At 55.1% G+C, this 16454-nt stretch overlaps 6 protein-coding genes across 6 annotated transcripts; 2 read left to right on the top strand and 4 right to left on the bottom strand.

Moving 5' to 3' along the window:
• Positions 1-370: 370 nt before the first annotated feature.
• Positions 371-2062, top strand: CGCS363_v009088 (uncharacterized protein; the record flags this gene model as incomplete). The annotated part of the gene is made up of 1 exon (XM_036640937.1): positions 371-2062. The coding sequence occupies one exon, from the start codon at positions 371-373 to the stop codon at positions 2060-2062; it is 1692 nt and encodes a 563-aa protein (XP_036493723.1).
• A 342-nt stretch (positions 2063-2404) lies between these two features.
• On the bottom strand, positions 2405-3705 carry dnr-8 (Flap endonuclease 1; the record flags this gene model as incomplete). Its single annotated transcript, XM_036640936.1, has 3 exons — positions 2405-2923; positions 2979-3540; positions 3602-3705. The coding sequence occupies 3 exons, from the start codon at positions 3703-3705 to the stop codon at positions 2405-2407; spliced, it is 1185 nt and encodes a 394-aa protein (XP_036493720.1).
• Positions 3706-5041: 1336 nt separating this feature from the next.
• On the bottom strand, positions 5042-5670 carry CGCS363_v009086 (uncharacterized protein; the record flags this gene model as incomplete). The annotated part of the gene is made up of 3 exons (XM_036640935.1): positions 5042-5367; positions 5433-5507; positions 5565-5670. The coding sequence occupies 3 exons, from the start codon at positions 5668-5670 to the stop codon at positions 5042-5044; spliced, it is 507 nt and encodes a 168-aa protein (XP_036493721.1).
• Positions 5671-6916: 1246 nt separating this feature from the next.
• Positions 6917-8596, top strand: CGCS363_v009085 (uncharacterized protein; the record flags this gene model as incomplete). Its single annotated transcript, XM_036640934.1, has 1 exon — positions 6917-8596. One exon carries the CDS (start codon positions 6917-6919, stop codon positions 8594-8596), a length of 1680 nt encoding a protein of 559 aa, XP_036493719.1.
• Positions 8597-9407: 811 nt separating this feature from the next.
• Positions 9408-10217, bottom strand: CGCS363_v009084 (uncharacterized protein; the record flags this gene model as incomplete). The annotated part of the gene is made up of 2 exons (XM_036640933.1): positions 9408-9988; positions 10076-10217. The coding sequence occupies 2 exons, from the start codon at positions 10215-10217 to the stop codon at positions 9408-9410; spliced, it is 723 nt and encodes a 240-aa protein (XP_036492899.1).
• Positions 10218-10526: 309 nt separating this feature from the next.
• CGCS363_v009083 (uncharacterized protein) lies at positions 10527-11575 on the bottom strand (the record flags this gene model as incomplete). Its single annotated transcript, XM_036640932.1, has 5 exons — positions 10527-10829; positions 10922-11091; positions 11134-11152; positions 11204-11212; positions 11270-11575. The coding sequence occupies 5 exons, from the start codon at positions 11573-11575 to the stop codon at positions 10527-10529; spliced, it is 807 nt and encodes a 268-aa protein (XP_036493717.1).
• Between the last annotated feature and the right edge of the window lie 4879 nt (positions 11576-16454).

The raw sequence follows: 16454 nt of genomic DNA, 5'->3' as shown, positions 1-16454 counted from the left end.
GTCTTTGTCGTTATCGTCGTCGTCGTCGCTGTCGTCGTTGTACTGAGTACTGCTATCGTCCAATGTCACTATCGCCCGGCTAGCCATTGTTGTCCGCAGAATATCAAAGGCCACTCTCATTTACGATCTACCGAGACATCTTGGGTCTTTCAGAGTCTTAGCACGTTCGAACAAGGTTCAGCAACTTAATGGTCTCAAGCAAGCACTTCAACCTTGTTTAGATATCTATAAAAGGTGATTTCCCTAATATGTAACATGGACTCAAGACATCCAACTTCTTCCTCCATCGCAGGCAGCTTCGTATTGTTGTCCTGCGCTTGTCCCGGGCAACAATACTGCAATGGAGCTGTGCAACACTCGAATCGCCCATATGGGAGTTGTGGAATGCGAGCGCCAAACCTTCCTCGGAATATGCGCGATTCTGGTCAGTTTTCTTCTAGGCCTTTTTATCCATGCTCTTATTCCCCGATCCCATGCTACCGCGTCATCTGTACCACCACATTTCGTCGAAACCTCGGCTACTTCCCAGCCTCGGAACGCTGCGCCATCAGAACCCGCAGGGCTCACGACGACATCGGGAACAGAAACACCCGCCGAACGGAGTGCCGATGACGGCGAGACCGAGACTCAAAAGCCGAATACAGCCCTCGTTTCAACCGCAAAAGCCCCCAAACACCATGCGATAGCTATGGCTCATCCGCCGCTGTTCAACACGCCTCTTGTCTTGACTGCCGAGCCTCGACCACCGTTCCGGCCGAACCTTCGAAGCTTGATGCAGATTCCGACGACTTCTTTGCCGCCGTGGGAATTCGCTTTTGAAACCAACGTCAAAAACAGCCGCCTGCTTCACCTCCCGGAAGAAATCCTGCTTCTTATCCTGCAGCTGGCCGACATTCCAGACTTGTACATGTGGCGCCAAGTTTCATTCACATTCTGGCGCATCTACCAGAGCAAGTATTTCCGTAATTTCCATCGGGACGGCAAGTTGTTCTATGAGATCGAGAAGGAGGGGCTGAAAGGCTTCGAGCACGATGAAGAGACTAAGAAACGGGCAAGAGACCAGGCGTATTGCGATAGGTGCATCGCCAAGACACAATCGAAAAAGATCGTCAGTCCCATATGGAGCCTCCAGTTCAAGACGCTCTACTGTTCTTTCTGTCGAAGAGACCATCCTCGATCCTGGTTCTCGCACAAGGAGCGTCAAAAGAAGTATGTCGGCCTTCGCTGTGTTTCATGGGAGGGGCACTTCCGAGTCTGCCCTCACGAGACTGTGTCTATGCCGTTGATCCTACAATACGTCGATCGTATCGGCATAGCCGGAAAGGATCGCCACACATACCACGATATTGTCATTTGTCAGGTCTGCCAGGCCGTTGCTGGCAAGCTCGCGGGGGAGGATATCCGCACTCGCAATAACATTACTCCCCCAAAGGTTTCGTTAGTGAATGCAGGGCCGGACTACCGAGACCGTTCTCAGGTCATGTTCTTGATCGATTGGACACTCCCTGTCTTTGAGATTCCCGAGGACCGTGGTGTTACATACCTTTTCCTACTACAGCGCTTGAGAGAGTTTGAGAAGACATACGGCGACATGCTGTGCCCGCACCTTCCTCTCGAGAGACTTCTCGCGCCTTTTGACTCGCGCCTTTGTGTCTGTCTCGGAGGCGACAGAAGAATCGGGGGCATATCGCCATGCGACCGCAACATCGACTGGGTAGACAAGCATCACCCAGCTCGCGGTTGCAAAAGAAAAGGCACGACTCGGATCTCGGGTGTTTTCCTGTCCCAAGATGACAAATACCCAGTCAAACACGAAGTCACGTGTAGAGATTATTGTGGAAATTTCGTCTGGACCAGAAAGGACCGCTTCGTGTTTCTTAGCAGGCACACAGCTGCTCTTGTACATGCAGACGGTACTGGGACGCCGTGGTATGCGCATGCCAACAATTTGCTGGAGCCACAATCGTACGGGGCAAAGGACGACATCGAGGCGAAGCATGTCTTATGGTGCGATGATAAGACCTGCAAGAATGGCAGGAAGTGGAAGAATAGTAGACACTGATTTCGATTCAATAAGTTCGCAACACCGATAGTCAAGAGGCTCCCGCTCGGAGCATATTAAGTAGGAGACTGGTGGTGATCGGATCGACATGAACGTAGACGCTGGCTTCGGCACCCCCAATTTCAGCGGAGGTGATCATTTTACAACGATCACAGGGCTTTAAGGCAAAAAAGAAGACTCAGGAATAAAACCACGCACAAGCTAGCTTAGAGGATACAACTTAGATACGAAAATAACGAACAATCTTTTCACTGATATCGAGCCGTCTGTGACGGACTAAGGCTACCTAGGTACGCCAAACGCCAAGCCATTCCTGCCTCCAGAGATATTTTACAGCCACAATTACGCACCACGGGGCTTCGCCTTGGCCGCCGCCTTCTCCTTCTTCTCAAGCTTCTGCTTCTTCTTCTTCTCTTCGTTCTTCGCATCCAGCTTGCGCTTGGCGTCAGCCTTCTGCTCCTCCGTCTTGGGAATCACCTTGAAGAATCCGTCCAGGCGAACCTGCTGGCTGCTCTTCAGGTTCTTCTCCAGTCTAGCTCCTGCAGAGCGCACACGGTCCTCTGAGAATCCCTTCTCGGTGACGAGGAACTGCACCAGACCATCCATATCAGGCTTCTCCCACTTGAAATCGCATAGCGGGTCGTCGGCCGGGCGGACGTCAGGCTTGAAGAAGAGCTCGCGAGCGTCCTGGTAGGGCCAGTCCTCGGGAATCTGGTATTTGCCCTTGGGGTCTTCCTTGATCGCCTCCACCAGCTTGTCCAGAGTGCCGTGCTCGCGGATGAGCTTCAGGGCGGTCGAGGGGCCGACCTTGGGGATCGGGTCAAGGTAATCGCAGCCGAGGAGAATGCAGAGATCGACGAACTGTAGGGTCAAGTCAGCGAATGATATCAGGGTGTTGGGGAGGAAGAATACTAACCTGCTCACGCTCCATACCCAGGCCCTCGAGCACCTTGTCGATGTGGACCTCCTGAATGGGCTCCTTGCGCTGCTCGCTGAAAGTCAGGTGGCGCAGGAGGATGGGTGTGTCGAAGGTAAGGGTATCCATATCCTCGCTAGCAGCTGCGTAGACCTTGCCGGCGCGAGCCAGCACGGCACACTGCGCCTCAGCTTCGGTCGGGGCGACGATGAAGGGGATGCCCATCAGCTTGAGCAAGCGCTGGCACTCGGCATTGTGCTCGCGGGTGACGCGGACCGTCCGTCTGGAGAACTTCTCGACGTCTTCGGCCGTTCCAGTCTCCTTAGCCTCCTCGAGGTTCTCGTTGGCCTCCTGCTTTCGCTGGAATCGCTTGGCCAGCTCGCCAGACTTGAGCTTGGGCGGGGCACCATCGAAGACATAGAGGGGCTTGATGCCGTTGTCGACCATTCGCAGGGTGCGGTAGAAGAGACCCATCAGATGCGAGGTGGTCTCGCCGCTCTCGTTCATGAGCTGCTGGCCATCGGATCGCACGGCGATGAGGAATGAGTAGATGCTCATAGACCTGGACACAGAGTCAGCGAGGGGCAGTCGACGACGGCGGGGGAGGGAAGGGGAAGACGCACGCATCAATGGCGACTTTGCGGCCAAAGTGGGCCTTGATCTCGCCCTCCTTGATGGCATTGGGAGCCTCCTCCTTGATGATCTGGTAGAGGTTTTTGATACCCATTTTGCTGTCGTGGTCGCGGGAGTCGTTGGATGCAGGGAAGTCGAAAAGTGCGAAAGGTTGACGCGCCTGGTGAGGTCATGACGCGCCGCTGGACGCGTTAAGTGGCTGACTAAGGGGGCAGGCAGTCTGTGCGCACACCCCGGCCACTCCAAGGAAGGAGGCAGCGACAGGGATCACGATGCAGGCAGAAGGAGCTCAAGACATGGAGTTGTGTCGATTTTTGACGTCGTGATAATCTTTTGCCATGTTGAGCATTTTCGAACGAGTCCTTCCAGGCAAAATTTGTGTCGTAAAAATCCCTATGTCCCAAGGCCGCCGAAAAGGCCAACAGCTGGTCACACGTATCATGATATCACTCGCTCTGTTTGCCTTCTCCTTTGCGATCTCCGTTGCTGCCCTCGTTGCCTTTCCCCATATCCGTTGCTGTCTCTGGGCTCTGTCTCTGGGCTTTGGCTTGATTCTCGCTCTTTCTTGCTGGTGTCCAAATTGTAGCTCAAGTCGTGCACGACTACCTCTCCAGCGCTGCCTCTCCAAGCCCAGAGGACGGTTGTACTCGCTTCGTGCGGCCATTTCCGGGAATCTATGCCTGTAGTGCATGCTTTCCACGATCTGAGAGTTGTCGAACCTGGAAATCGCGATGGATTATCAAAGCCTCAGGGCAAGGGAACATGTGCGCCGGGATGGGAAGAACGGACTGGAAGAGCCACAGCCAGAGGCCAAGTGCTTGGTGTTGTGTGAATCGTGAGTTAAGAGGCCATATTATGCTGGTTTTCCATATTTTCGAATTTAGCCCCAAGAAAATCGGGAGCGGTCGACGCAGATGCCTCGCGATCTCTTTGCAAAAGCTGTTGTCCGCGGCCCGCCGAAGATGGCCACGAACTGTCAAGCTGAGCTTTCCGCAAGTGGCACTTTATATAAATCCAGAAACCCGACGCGCTTGTTGTCAAGGAAGACTTGTCGCACCGGCTCGCCCAGCGAGACCTTTCCTGGTTGAAGCGTGTCAGAGGTGGACTGGTGACCTGTCAAGCATCGGGTACATCATCTGAAATATCACGCGAAGCCAATTTTGCGTCACAGTCAAGTCAAGTGGCGGTTACATCAGTTCCAAAGTCACGATGGAAAGGGGAAAAGATAAATGTGTGAAGCTGTGTCATTGGTTGCTACGGAGCGTGCCATTCGTGCATGCCCAAGGTGAGAGACCAATCTAGCTACCAATCTGAAAAGCTGCTACCAAGCTGTCCTGTTCCGATGAAAACCTGCCCAAGGCATTCCAAGTCCTGTTCAATCCCAAAATGTACCACCCAAACACTTAGCCCGGATGGCTCATGTTGTGAAATTAGATGACAAGGAGAAGAGCCAGGCCGGCGACGAGGCCAGCGCCGGTCTTGTCAGCACCCGAAGAAGGGATAGGGGTGATGGTGCCAGAGGCAGAGGCAGTGGGAGTCATGGCAGCAGAAGTGCTGCCAGAGGCGGTGCCAATGGTGGAGGTGGCCACGCTGGTGGTCTCCTCAGTGATCACCGAGGTCTGAACCAGAGAAGTGGTGACCTCAGAGGAGGTAACCATGGAAGTGGTCATGACCTCAGAGGAGGACATGGTCGAGGTGACCTGAATCCACTCACAAGTGGTAGTGGTGACAGGACGGCAGACCTCGCTGTTCATGACTACAGAAAAGTCAGCAGACGAGGCCAGAAAAATTAGAAACAAGTGAAAACTTGAAAACACGTACCAGTGAAGTCATTGCCGCCAGTGGGAATTGGCTTATGGATGGCATCGCCGAGGATAGTAGTCAAGACCGGCTGAGCTGGATGGAAATGAAAATTAGCCAAGGCGTTGCGATGAGATGGGAAAGGAAACTTACGGAGCTCGGTGTTGTCGGTGAGCTTGACACGCTGCTGAGCAGCGCCACGCGTGGCAAAGTGGCCAATGATGGCAACAGAAAGCTTGGTGTTCATAGAGAACTTCATTGTGCCGGCTGGTGATGGTCAGAAGGACGAGAGAGAAGAGAGGGAGAAGCAGTTGACTGACCTGTCGAGAGTGGGTAGGTTTTGGGTGTTTGTGAAGGGTTGAAGTGAAGGTTGCAAGGCTTTGGAGAAGCGAGTAGAGAGAGAATGTACTTGCGTGGGTTGAAAAAAGAAAAGAGGAAGAAGTTTTTCGAGAGGAGGGTAGAGGAGGGGGATATTTGTACTTGATGGGGGAGTGATTGAGGCGAGCCTGTGCCAGCCCTCTCTCAAAGGGCACAGTCTCCGCTCGTTTGACTGCTTCAAGAGGGCGAGTGCAAGAGAGAACTAAGGGTGCCTCGAGGAAAACACTGCAGCTCTGATTTTTGTGATTGGCCGATTGGGGGTTGGTTGTCAGGTTGACCATAAAAGTGAAGGTATCGAGAGATCAGGTAGCGGGTCCAGGTGGTGTTCCATGACCAAAAGGGCGAGAGCAGGGTGGCTTTGAGGTGGTTATGATGTCGTTGGGTTGAGCAGAGCTCTGTGACTTGCTGATCTCTGAGCTGCGGAAGGCCACGGAAGGTTGAGGTGGGTGTCTTTGGAAGAGAGTGCGCAACTCGCACTCAGCGCTGGCAACTCAGCTTCAGCGCAGGAAACTCCAAAAAAGCGTAGAAAACTCTTTGAGGGCTGAAAAAGGCATCTTAGGGCTTTGAAGAGATTTGGGTGCTTGCAGACTGCTTCTTTTGAGGTCATAAGTTGGTGGCTCCGGGCTCTGTTTGCTTTGTAGAGGCGGATGAAGACTGGAAGCATCGAGAATGAGCGCGGGCATCAATTAAATAGTAGAGATTCCATGGATTCTTTCAGACTCATGGCTGTTTGATATGGTGGATGGACTGGGCCACAGCAGGGCGGTGGCTCCGAGGTCCTGGGGTGGGCGCGGGGGAGAGGACTTGGCGCCTTGAGGTGAACGGGGCGGCCAGTCGAGACCATAATTGACAAAATATTATTGAACTTTTTGCAATTCACCTTACTATGGACCCTAGTCTTGCTTGCAGCCTCCAGATGTGTCTAGCCCTCGAGTCTCATATTTCTGGCTGCTGGAATTTCCGACGTTCGACTTCCACTTCAACACTCGTCCTCCCAGAGTCGATGCTCGTCACACGCAGCTCGGCAACCCAATTATTGACGCGCCGACTCTCCTTTCTTATCCTCGGTCAATTACTTCAGTAATCCAGTCTTGCCCATTCGTTTACTCTGCTGCCTGTGCCTCAAGATGGCGCCCACCACTATCAATGATCTCCCTCAGGAGATCGTCAACGCGATCGTCAGCGAGATCATCGACGAGCACACTTACGGATTATCCGACATCGAAGATATTTCCGGTATCGTTCCCGTCTGCCACAAATTCATGAGCGCTGTGAAGGACATCGCCAGACGCCAGCACCAGAAGCTGGAGAACAAGCTCGGCACCCATCTCCTCAGCTCAATCTACAACGACGCCCTCGCCGCCTTCTCGTTCCCTTCCTTCGCCAAGCTGAACTCTCTGGCCACTGACGAGGAGAAGAAAAAAGCGATGAAGGAGCATCTCACGAACTGGCAGAGTCTTGAGCTTTTCATGACTTGCACCCGCAGTCCCACCCAGCAATTGGGCGTCTGCCACTTCATCGACAAGACCATCGTTCTCTTTGCCGAAGACTTTGCCCTCAAAACTTCCGATCTCGACGCCAAAGACTTCCAGATGCGCCTCCCACAGTGGGCCGAGTCGAGCCTCAAAGGAGCTTACCAGCCGCTGGTGCTGGAGGCACCCGCGATTACCTCCTACCACCCCGACGAGAGCCGTCGAATTCTCCGCGCATTCTGCCGATTCGAGCTCCTGTCCCATGTCTTCAGAGCTAGGCCTGGTCTGAAGCTCTGGTATCTCAAGGCTCAGCACGAGCTGCTCGACGCCTACTTTGACCAGCATGAGATGGAAGAGGTACTTTGCGTCTCCCAATACGTCAATGACCTCCACGTCTACCTTTTCCGAGCGTTCATGAGCGCCAATGACGGCCGCGACGTTCAGGAGGATTTCAGACAGGTCTGCCGCGCCTTCAAGCCCGTCAATGGAGTCTGGAAGATTCCCGACAGGTACAACATAACGCGCTCAGATTCTGGTGAACGCACATGGTATGCCACACACGTCCACGACGAAACCGTCGCCCGCATCGACAAGATCCAATTCTTAGACACCATGACGCAGTCCACGTTGATCAAGCAGATCGCCACCTTCGGCTTGGGCTTCTTGCGTTCGTTCCTCACCTCGCCCATCCAAGAGTACAGACAGTGGATGATCAAGTACGCCGACATGGTCCTCAAGGATATCTGCACCCCGGCTGAGGCCGAGCACGTCGGCGCTGATTCCAACTGGACCTGGGCAAACCATTACGGAAAAGTCTGTCCCGAGGACCCAGTCATCACCATCCCCGGCCGCGTTAGCTGCGAATGCGAGAGAGACTCCCCCAACACCGCCTGGAAGGTCCTTGGTCATGGCGGTTCTGTCAAAACCCTTCTTGGCTTTCGACGCTGCGGATGGGTGTTCTGGTCCGACGAGCGTCTCCGCGCGCGCCGCTTCTGGGCCATTCGCGACATCAATCCTTACCAGCGCGACATCGACCTGGACGCTGCTGAGAACCAATGGATCAATGCTCCGCTCCCAGACGTACTGCTCGAAGATCTAAGCTTTTCGGATGCTTTCAGGTTCGCTGTTGGCGAGCTAAGCAGCCTCGCGGACTGGAAGCTGCACAGATTCTGCAAGGACTCTACGAACATGCTCAACCGTTGGCGCTGCGATTTCGTGAGCGACCTTCGGGCACGCTGCATGGCCGTGGTCACCTTCGACGAGCTATTTGGACCGCTTGTACCGCCTGACTTGCCGCTGCCTGTGGAGGTTGCTCCTGGTGTCTTTTGGGGCTAGGCAGGAACTTCATCGGCGGGTGTTTGCGCGGAGGTACGATGAATGATATTCCCACGTTGTCGAAGAGACATTATGCTAATACCGGCTTCTTCCAGATGTGCTCAGCATACGAGTACCTGATGGCTGGGCATTAATGATTGGGAATAACTCTAGCTAATGGAAAGGCTGTGACCGAAACGACCAAGATGATGGGGAGAAGACAATGGAGGAAGACGCTGAAGTAGGAAGACACGGGGGGCGAAGACGTGGTACAGCGACGACGAGGGACGACGACGACAGAGGACACCGGCGACTGACGACAGAAATAACAGCAACCACATGACCGGCAGGAACAACAAGACTGTGTCGATGGATACTGGCATAGTGTCATTCGCGACCCGGCTTGAGACATGGAAGGTGTCAATCGTGTGTGCAAGCCTTCGGGTGGTGTCAAACCCCTACGCGTAACGACTCACTGAGAGGACGATGAACTGGCTTCCGAGATAGTATTTGCGTAGACAGAGGAAATCCGAAGAGTATCAATCATACTTCCCACTCGAATAATACGTGAGAAGTGCGTGAAAACTACTGAGACACGCTGGGTGCTGCTTGGTATCATGTTTGTGGCGGATTCTCAGATTCACTTTGTTGAATTATGACCGTGATTTAAACATGCAATAATTTCTTCAAAGTCCTCACCAATCATCAAAAGGTAAAACAAAACATGAAAAGCCTTCACAAGCATCTGAATAACATTATAAACCACGCAGAATCTTGAAACCTTCGATTTGCGAAAATGCCCTTATGATGTCCCTAGGTATCAAGGCACATTCTACCCGCTGCTCTCAAGCACATCCCAGACCATCTCCCCATGCTTCACATGCGCGCCAACACTCAACTGCGCACCCGTCTTCAGCAAAACCTCACAAGGCATGGTACCCTCAGCCCCGATCCAAATCGTCTTCTTCCATCCCTCCTCCTCCTTCCACTCCCACCGCTCAGCGCTGACATCCTCCCCGACCCTCGAGATGCCCTGGCAAAACCGGCCCAGCCACACAATCATCCCGCGCGCCTTGCTCGCCTCGCTCTCATACTTCAGCACGACGCACTCGGGCTTCGCCGCGTCATCCGTCTTGACAGACGCGGGCTCCGGGTCGACGTCCCGCCAGAGCTCCTCGTAGTCGCACTCCTGCCCCGTGGCGGGGTTGACCATCCGCCCCTTCTCGAGCGTGAGGTCGCCCTCCTGCGGGTACATGTCGCCCTCGTCGCCCGCCGTCTCGGGCTCCGTCGTGCGCGAGTCGATCCAGTGGTCCCATCGCGAGTGGCGCACCTCGCCGCCTTTGCCGTCGGGGATGAGGGACGATGAGGACGTGCCGGCGATGCCCCATTCCAGGCGCTCAGCGCCGTGTGTTTCTGCGTTCCATTAGCCGTCTTCAAAATGTCACCCCTGCAAGTGTTGCGCTGGGCCGGAGTTTGGGTCGAGGTTGTAGTCACACTCACCTTGCCCCTCCGCAGTCGGCGCCTTCAGGATGCGGAGATCCACGAACCGGCGCTGCGGGGAAGTCAGCACGATCGTGGACGTCGGCTCGCCGGCCTCGTCGGGCACCCAGCGAATGTGTTCGCGGAACGAGATGCTGCCCATCTTGACGTTGGTGTCTGCTTCCTTTGATAATGAGTTGCTGAGTGAATTGGTTCAGCTGCACGAGGACTGTGGGGTTCGCAATTGAGGAGGCGCGCCGCCCGGGCAAACCGGCCAATGATCCACATTAACCCGGCTAACGCTTTCACGCCGTCATACCCCCCCCCCCCCCCCCCCCCCCCAAGACTAACCGGCCGATCTGCATCGCCAACTTTGCGTCTATTACTTTTTCCTCTATGCGAGGTCTATGTCTAAGTCTATATGCATTGCAGTCCATCTCAACACTCTCTTTCTTCATCAAACTGAAACCCCTCACGCAGATTTCTCAAGCCTCTCGACAACCTTCACCAGCCCCTCGATCTTCTCCTCGCACTCCTGCTTGCTCCTCTCCTGCGCCTCGTACGTCTCGCGCAGCCTGTCAACCATGAACGGCTTCAGAGCGGTGCGCTTAGCGGTCTTGTAGTCGTACACGACAATGTCCTCGAAGCAGCGCGCCGCGGGCCGGCGGTGGCGTTCGGAGACCAGCAGGGCCTCCAGGAGGACGAAGTCCGACTCGTAGGTCGGCTTGGCGGCGAGCTTGTGCAGGACGGTGACGTTGTCCGGGTAGGCCATTGGCTGTGAAGCGTGAGCGTCCGGAGCCGCATTGCTTGACGGGCCTCGGCCGGCGAGGGTGAAATCCGACTGAGGATGAGCTGGGGGGGACTTACAAACTTGTAATCCGTCTTGATGCTCCTCATGATCAGGCCAATGTCCTTGGGCGACATGAGCTGGTTCCATTCATCCGCGTTCTCGGGGTCCACTGTCGTCGCGAAGTTGCGCAGCCAGTTTACTCGTGCGGACTCGGCGTATTTGTTGTAGACGACGTTGTTCACATGACCTAGTTCACTTAGTTAGATGGCTGCTGTTCTGCTTCATGCACCGCGCGATTTGAGCGTACCCTGCGCCGTGTTAGTCAGTGCTCACGAACAACATCCCGCGATCAATCTTACCATTGCATCCTGCAGCTCATCGTCAATGTCATGGCTTCACCGTAAAGCACTATTTGGGAAACTCACCTGATCTCCCCAGGTAACGGTATGCTTATCCAAGCCCCTCCACCCAGGCCCGGTGAGGAATCCCTCGCGGCCAGCAAGCAGCTCAAGCCACTGCCCGTCAACAGCCTCCCGCAGCCCCTTCAGCTCCTCCTTTTGGGCGCTGTCAAGCTTAAGACCGGCAACACGCTTAATGCGCGCCTGTAGCTCCGAGAACCAGCGCGGATTGACCGCGGCGCCGGTCCCGTTCTCCGACGCGGCGAGACGAGTCGTGGTGCCGAAGCAGCGGCGGGCGACGGGGCCGCGGAGAGCTGAGATTGAGGGGCGCATCGCGTGGTACGGTATCTATAAAACAAGTCGCACAAGCAGACAAAAAGCGATATCACAACAAAGAAAAAGCAAAGCTCTTCTTTGCAGACTAAAATTTGGAGGAAAGAATTTTGATAAGAAGGGTGTGGATGATGGAAGGATGAGGAAATTCGGTTTCCGTCGGCAGCAATTGGGGCGCGCGACCCGATGGAGTGGGCGCTGGTTCCGATGGCAGGGCCGTTGGCTCGGTAGTTGCGCCCTTTCGTCTCGGCTTTCAGGGCGTCGAAAGGCGCGTGGGGGAGGTGTTTGCTGTGCGGGGGCCCAAGCAGGGCACGCAACTTAGGCTGGCTTTGCGGAACACTGAGCATCTCACCAAGCGGGGCTTTAGCCCTGTTCCTCCCCTTGGTGTAGTTGGTTCATCACGTTCGACTGTAATGGTTACATTGTCATCGAAAGGTCTCTAGTTCGATTCTGGAAGGGGAGAACCATCCTTTTTGATTTTTTTCTTCAAGCATAATGCATTTTTTAGACCATCATCTCATGCTGGATTGAGCATTTGAATCTCGAGTCTTTTTTTGTGCTTTGTACTATGCGATTCTTTATCGCGAGATGTCCCGTCTCTAATCGCCGCCTCTCGCTCTCTAAGGTATCGAGCGTGCACAGTGTCCGCGCCCCTCACCGGCTGAAGAATTCTCGGTGTGCGGTGTACGCAGTCCCCACTCCAACGGCCCCTCGGTCAGCGCGGTAAGCCAAACTTCACCGGCGTGGGATGCTTGTCTTGTGGAACTTCGCAGGGCCCTGCGGCGGCGGGGGCGATGGACGTGGGAGCGCCTGGCCCGGAGCTGCGACCGCTGCGAGCTGGTCATAGCTCCCAGAGACCCACTTTCCGGATCTGGGAGGAACCAACTGGAGGGGAGGGAGGGGACCTGCGACCGCACTTGTCACTTGCAACCGCACCGCACGGCGCGCGACTTTTTTGGGGGGACGGGGAGCACACAGCGGTGCGCACGCGTTTGACGGAGAGTTCGATGCTTGGGCACGCTGCGGTTCTGACGTCCTGGACTGGGGAAGATTCTCAGTTGATTCTTAAGTCTTGATCACTTTGAATCATTTCGTTTCTTCTATAGGCTGCCTCGGTGAAATGGGAGGGGATGAATGGAAGGGGGTTGTTACGCGTTGGACGGGTCAAAACAAGATTGCCCCTCGGCCTCACCGCTGCCCATCGCGGTTCTGGCTTGGCCTCAGCTGAATGACTTCTTCCAACGAACAAAATTTGTGAACGAAGATGAAATCTTGATATCAAGAATGGTCATGTTTCGAGGCCGAGCTGGAAGCAACTTCGCGGAGCTCGCGAGGGGGATGGAGAGTTTGGCTCGTCTGGGCCCGAGTTTCCCCGTGCGGCCGGCCGGCTTTTCGCGCGAGACGGATTGGTGCGCAGCGCTCTACACGGCTACCTCAACGTTTTCTTTGAAATAGCGAAACGAAGTCGTTATCGTTTGAATTGGGAAGATTTCAATGTCGGAGTCCAAAAGCATTTGCTAGAGAGTGCGCTGGCTTGCGAGCATAGCAAAGCAAAGCAAGGCGCGGTGCGGGTGCCGTGAGGCCTGTTCGGTCCCCCTTTTTCGTCTCGCTAGACGCGCGACTTCGCGGGGCTTGACAATCACGTCCCGCGACGAGGGGCAATCTCATGTAAACCGCAATTGATGATGCAGAAAAACAGAATGCCGTCGAGTTGTTCCTGTGCTGCATGAATTTCAGATGCCGTCTCGGTCGGTGTGGTGTTCAGAGAATGAGGGACGCAAGTGTCGGTCAGGGCGGAGAACAGACGGTGACTGGCACACGTGTTCTCCTCCACATTGGGTATGCATGCGTCAAGCTTGCGATGGCATTTGGCGGCCGCAATGAGGATTTGAAGTTGTCAAAATTACATTGATGTCAATCGAGAATGTTTTCGAATCGTAGTGCCAAAGATTCTTTGGCCCTCGAGTGTTGTCGGCGGGGAGAGGTCGCTGTTCGTGTAGAAGGGTGATGGATCGCGAATAGCTTCCATTGCCTCTCATGTCTCCCACGGGCTTTTGACTCTCCTATGAAGCACAACGGGAGCATGCAAACCGCAGATATCGCCAGATGTAGCCTGGCGACATATTTAGGTGATATCATCCATCAGCTTTGAGGCTGAGCGGTTGTGTGGTCACGAGCGCGCGTGCAGTCATTCATCGACTCTTCATCGGTCGCGTGACGCGATCGCAGCCCCTCTTTGGCGGGCGGCGCTCGCGAAACTCGGTGTAAGTCATTTCAAGCAACAAAAATGCCACAAATTCACAAAAAATATCCCCGAGCAGATCGTCGACCTAGACGATGGGCCAGTGCATTTTTTAGATGAAAAGAAGGGTGCTGTGGGTGGTTGCGCGGTGGTGGTGCAAAGATGTGCGGATAGCTTCAATCGCCAACTTCGCGCACCGAATCACACGGAACGGAAGACCGAACGGGACGGGGTGCGGGATATCCGGGCCGGGACGCGTTGGGAATGGAGACAAAACGGCATCAGGTGATGAAGAAAAATTCGGGCAACACAGCAGTGGTGCTGGCTTGGGATGAAACCGGACTGGCGAGGAGGGAGACCGGATGCGACGGGGGAGGTTGTGTTGAGGAGATCATGGACGAAGTGCGAAAAGTGGCAAGTCGGCGAGGGAAAGGAGTCGGGCTGTGAGGAAAGTTGGGGCCGGGCGTGCGGGATGTGGATCGGGGGTTTGCGAGAGCCAAAAACGCGATGGAAGCGAGAAATGAGTCATTTAGCGTGATGGAGGGTGAGGAAAGCGCAAAAAGAGGGAAAAGAAGAGAGGAGAGGGAAGGGAAAAAGAGAGGTGGTTGAGGTGGGCGATGAGAATGAGTTGGGTGGGAGATGCGAAGGTGCCGGATCAGACAGCTTTTTTTTTCGTTCGTCCTTTGCGCTGTGCTGTGCTGGACTTGGGAGCCCGGGGGGACAGTCTTTCAGCGGATGGATTGCGAAAATCTGGCCAATCAGAAAAATCGACGAGGGAAGGAGGGCATTTTTATTTTAATGCGACGGAAGGAAAATGGGAAAGGTACTTGGGGTAGGTATCTTTTTTTTGGGTCGTCGAACGGCGTGGCAGTCGTGATGGGGAAAGGGAAGGAGCGCCTGCTGCAGTGTGCAGTGCCGCTTAGCAGGGTAGGCAGGAGTCTGTCTGGGAGTCTGAGGCGGTCCCTGAAAACCAACGACGGGGGAAGGAAGGATGGGCAGGCACACACTGACACTGATCTTGGGTGTGATCTGATTCTAGTGGAGTGGAGGGGAGGGGAGCTTCGAGCAGGTCAGGGAGCATGCCTCACCAGTAACCACCTTTCCTAGGGCATGGCGGCATGCGCGAAGCCAAGGAGGGGATGGAGGTGTTTGCGTTTGTTTGGCGGGAACGCTGCCGCGGCAGAGGCCCCCTGTGAGGTGAGATGGGAGATGGGAGATGGGCTTGGCCTGGGTCCCTTGGGAGGAGCCGTGGAAAAGCACCAGAAGCACCAGAAGGCCACCTCACCTGGGCGGGCATCCACTGTGAGGTGTTCGTTTATTTTCCCTTCCTGCACGGATTGGACTGGAGGCGTTGGATTGGATTTACAGGGAGTCAAGCTGCTGAGGGGAGAAGAGGGGCCCCCCGTCCGGTGTCCAGGTGTCCAGGGTGTGACAGCAGAGACGACAGAAGCTTCAGAAGCTTCATGCGACGCGTCCGGAGCTTGGTCTTTTGTTTCCTTGGAGCGTCTGCCATGTGGCCATGTGCCACCCGCTGCTGCGATCTTCGTCGCCACTTGTGAGTTGACGGAGGACAAGTTGACCATGTAGATCTGCAGATAATATCTATCTTGGAAGTGGTGGTCTAGCACAAAACAGCCTGGAGGACTGGATGAAGTGGCAACATCAGGCAGACGAGGGAAGGAGACGACGGGAGAGGAGAGGGTGCTGGATCTGATCTGTGTCTTGAGCCTCCCGTCTTGTCCGTCTCGACCGCGTCTAGCAAATCACACAGATATGCGCCTCTTCGTTCCAGCCCAACTGGCGCTAATCGCCGATTCAAGTCGAGACACATCACAAAACGAGAAAGAGCAGTAGAGGAGAGGTGAGGTTGGGGAAGGAAGAGGAGGAGGAGAGAAGGAGGTGGGAGGAGGGACGAGGTGGGTGCGATGCAGGTGCTGGTGCAGGTGCGTGGGAAGGTAAGGTAGGGCCGGGGAAGGAAAGGATGGAAAGCACGGAAGCTGGGGCTCTGCCACACCTGCATTCGAGTCCTACCTCACCTGCCTTACTCTCCTGTCTATGTTCGTGCCTGCCTTACCTTGCTGTCTGTCACCGGAGCATTAGTAGAAGGAGCATCGGAGAGCAGGAACGGTTCGACGGTTGACGGTTGATGTACCTACCTGCCCTCTTTAGGTGAGCTTGGTGAGGGAGGTAGGTCGACCAAGAAGAGAAGGAACCCTACTGCACCTGCACCTGCAGCACCTGCACTTGCACGCCATGTAAAGCAAGAACAAGCACGGCAAGGCAGTCGAAGTCGAACCTGTCTTGCACCTGCTGCCCTACCCTTCCTGCACCGCTAGCTACCCGACTCGACGACTCCCTGCTAGGCCCAACGGGAGGGGAGAGCCGTCGAAATTCTTTCTTCCACATCTCAACCTGCAGCCCGGCTCCATGTTCCATCGTTTGTGGTGTGGATGGTGCTGCGCTGCCCGTGGTATGGTCACTGGTCGCGCGGATCGAGGGCGGTCGCTTAAAAACCACGCGGGCCATTAGCTCACAGTTATTTTTTCCCGGGGGGTGAAGGACGTGGTGGATGGAGGGGGAGGGGATGGATGGGGGCACGCTGGAACCCCCCAAAGCCCAGCGAGGCCAGAGGTGGTG

The sequence above is a fragment of the Colletotrichum siamense genome (assembly GCF_013390195.1).
Source record: "Colletotrichum siamense strain Cg363 chromosome Unknown KSG_Cg363_contig06, whole genome shotgun sequence".
NCBI classification, from domain to species: Eukaryota; Fungi; Ascomycota; class Sordariomycetes; order Glomerellales; family Glomerellaceae; genus Colletotrichum; species Colletotrichum siamense.
Note: the sequence above shows the minus strand (reverse complement) of the source record. Positions and strands in the feature narration are given on the sequence as shown.